This window comes from Entamoeba invadens (genome assembly GCF_000330505.1).
Source record: "Entamoeba invadens IP1 unplaced genomic scaffold scaff_1105074726079, whole genome shotgun sequence".
NCBI classification, from domain to species: domain Eukaryota; phylum Evosea; order Mastigamoebida; family Endamoebidae; genus Entamoeba; species Entamoeba invadens.
Window position 1 is genome coordinate 21,294 of NW_004191893.1, and position 1,686 is coordinate 22,979.

Sequence of the window (1,686 nt, forward strand, 5' to 3'; positions counted from 1 at the left end):
ATTTGAGGACTGTAACACAAAGATCTCGATGTCTGTGTACTCTTCCCATTTGTGATTTGTAACACATTCAAACACAACTTCTTCAACAACTCGGGTATCGTCACTTTTGCAATCTTCTCCAATTTGGCATACGCATGTGACACATTCCGATCTATCGCTTCATTCTCTTTCATCGCCTCAGCTTTGTCTTCAGGACTCATCAACTCATACTCGGGATGTGGCATCTTCGACAACTCAATCACACTGTTTTTACTGTGAGCGTCACAAACATGTGTGCCTGCCGATTCCAACATGAAGTCGCCACAGTGACAGAACTCAACACTGTTCCATACATGTTGATACAACAAATGATTCTTCTTCCGGTGATACTCGGCACATCGCGGACAAACTATGTACGGCGTCGCTTCACTCAACGAACAATCTAAACACTGAAATCCCTCCCCCTTCGGCGGTATCACCTCGTAACATCTCTTAGTGTTATTTATTATAATATAATTATAATATTTATTTATTATGAATATAATTTAACTATATAATATATTAACAATTATATATATTAATTTAGTATAATACAGTAGTATTTAAAATGATGTACTATTATTATATAATTATATAATCATTTAAAATTATAGTGTATTATTAATAGTTCTTGAAAGGTGAGCAAACGTCAGTAGTTTGGTATTTTAATAATGTTTCTATACCCAAATCATCAGTAAATAAAATATTATCCAAAAACGAATGTTTTTTAAGAACATTAAAAATATGATTTCTCAATGCGCCTTTGCCAATAGCAGTTTCAGATGACGTGTTTGTCAATTTTATTGTTTCCTCTTGAATAAGACAACTTCTCTTCACTCGTTCCACCATGATTTCAAGTTCTTTCAATCATTTACTCATTTGGTTGGTGTTTCTTTTTCCGCTTTAAAAACTGCACTCTTATTATTAACACTTTAAATAACAATGAACAAAATTCAAGTGGTCTAAAAATCGGGTAAATATCGAATTTATTAAATAAATTTCCGTTTTTTTAGAGATTATTTTTGTGCATAAACTATACACAAGCCAAAAAAAGGAAAATCATTACAAATTTGATTAATATCCCTATAAAAATAAGCCAAAACAAAAATCAGGGCGTATTTTAAGTGTTAATAAATTTATTTTGTTATTTTTTTGTGTTTTAATAAATTTTCGATTGTTTCATTTGTTTTGACCCGTCATACCGTGACGGACAATTCGATCACAAAGAAAAGCCAAAACTTCAAAACTCCAAAAAAGAGATGGAAATTGATCCGGAGCGCAAGACAGTCTTAAAGACGTTTCTTCAAAAGACCAAAACCCTTGAGACGAAGGATGTAGCTCTCACAAAAATCAAAGAGGAATTAGCGAGTGCCAAAGAACAGTTTACCCGGAATGAAGCGATACTTCTTTCCCTGCAAGCCATTGGGATGTCGATAGCAGAAGTTTTGAAGTGTTTGAGTGAAGACAAGTACATTGTTAAAGTGTCTATGGGCCCGCATTATGTTGTCGGGTGTCGTAACGCACTTGACAAGTCGAAGATCACGCAAGGCACCCGAGTAGCTCTCGACGTCTCGACGAACACGATCATGAAGATTCTTCCCCGAGAAGTTCATCCCGCGGTCTATTCGATGTCAGTTGAATCGCCTGGTTCAGTAGCTTATACGGACA

At 35.2% G+C, this 1,686-nt stretch overlaps 2 protein-coding genes across 2 annotated transcripts; one reads left to right on the forward strand and one right to left on the reverse strand.

Moving 5' to 3' along the window:
* Positions 1-18: 18 nt before the first annotated feature.
* Positions 19-293, reverse strand: EIN_030190 (Hypothetical protein; the record flags this gene model as incomplete). The annotated part of the gene is made up of 1 exon (XM_004185696.1): positions 19-293. A coding segment is annotated over one exon (275 nt), but the record flags the coding sequence as incomplete, so codon positions are not given.
* A 984-nt stretch (positions 294-1,277) lies between these two features.
* On the forward strand, positions 1,278-1,686 carry EIN_030200 (26S protease regulatory subunit S10b, putative; the record flags this gene model as incomplete). The annotated part of the gene is made up of 1 exon (XM_004185697.1): positions 1,278-1,686. A coding segment is annotated over one exon (409 nt), but the record flags the coding sequence as incomplete, so codon positions are not given.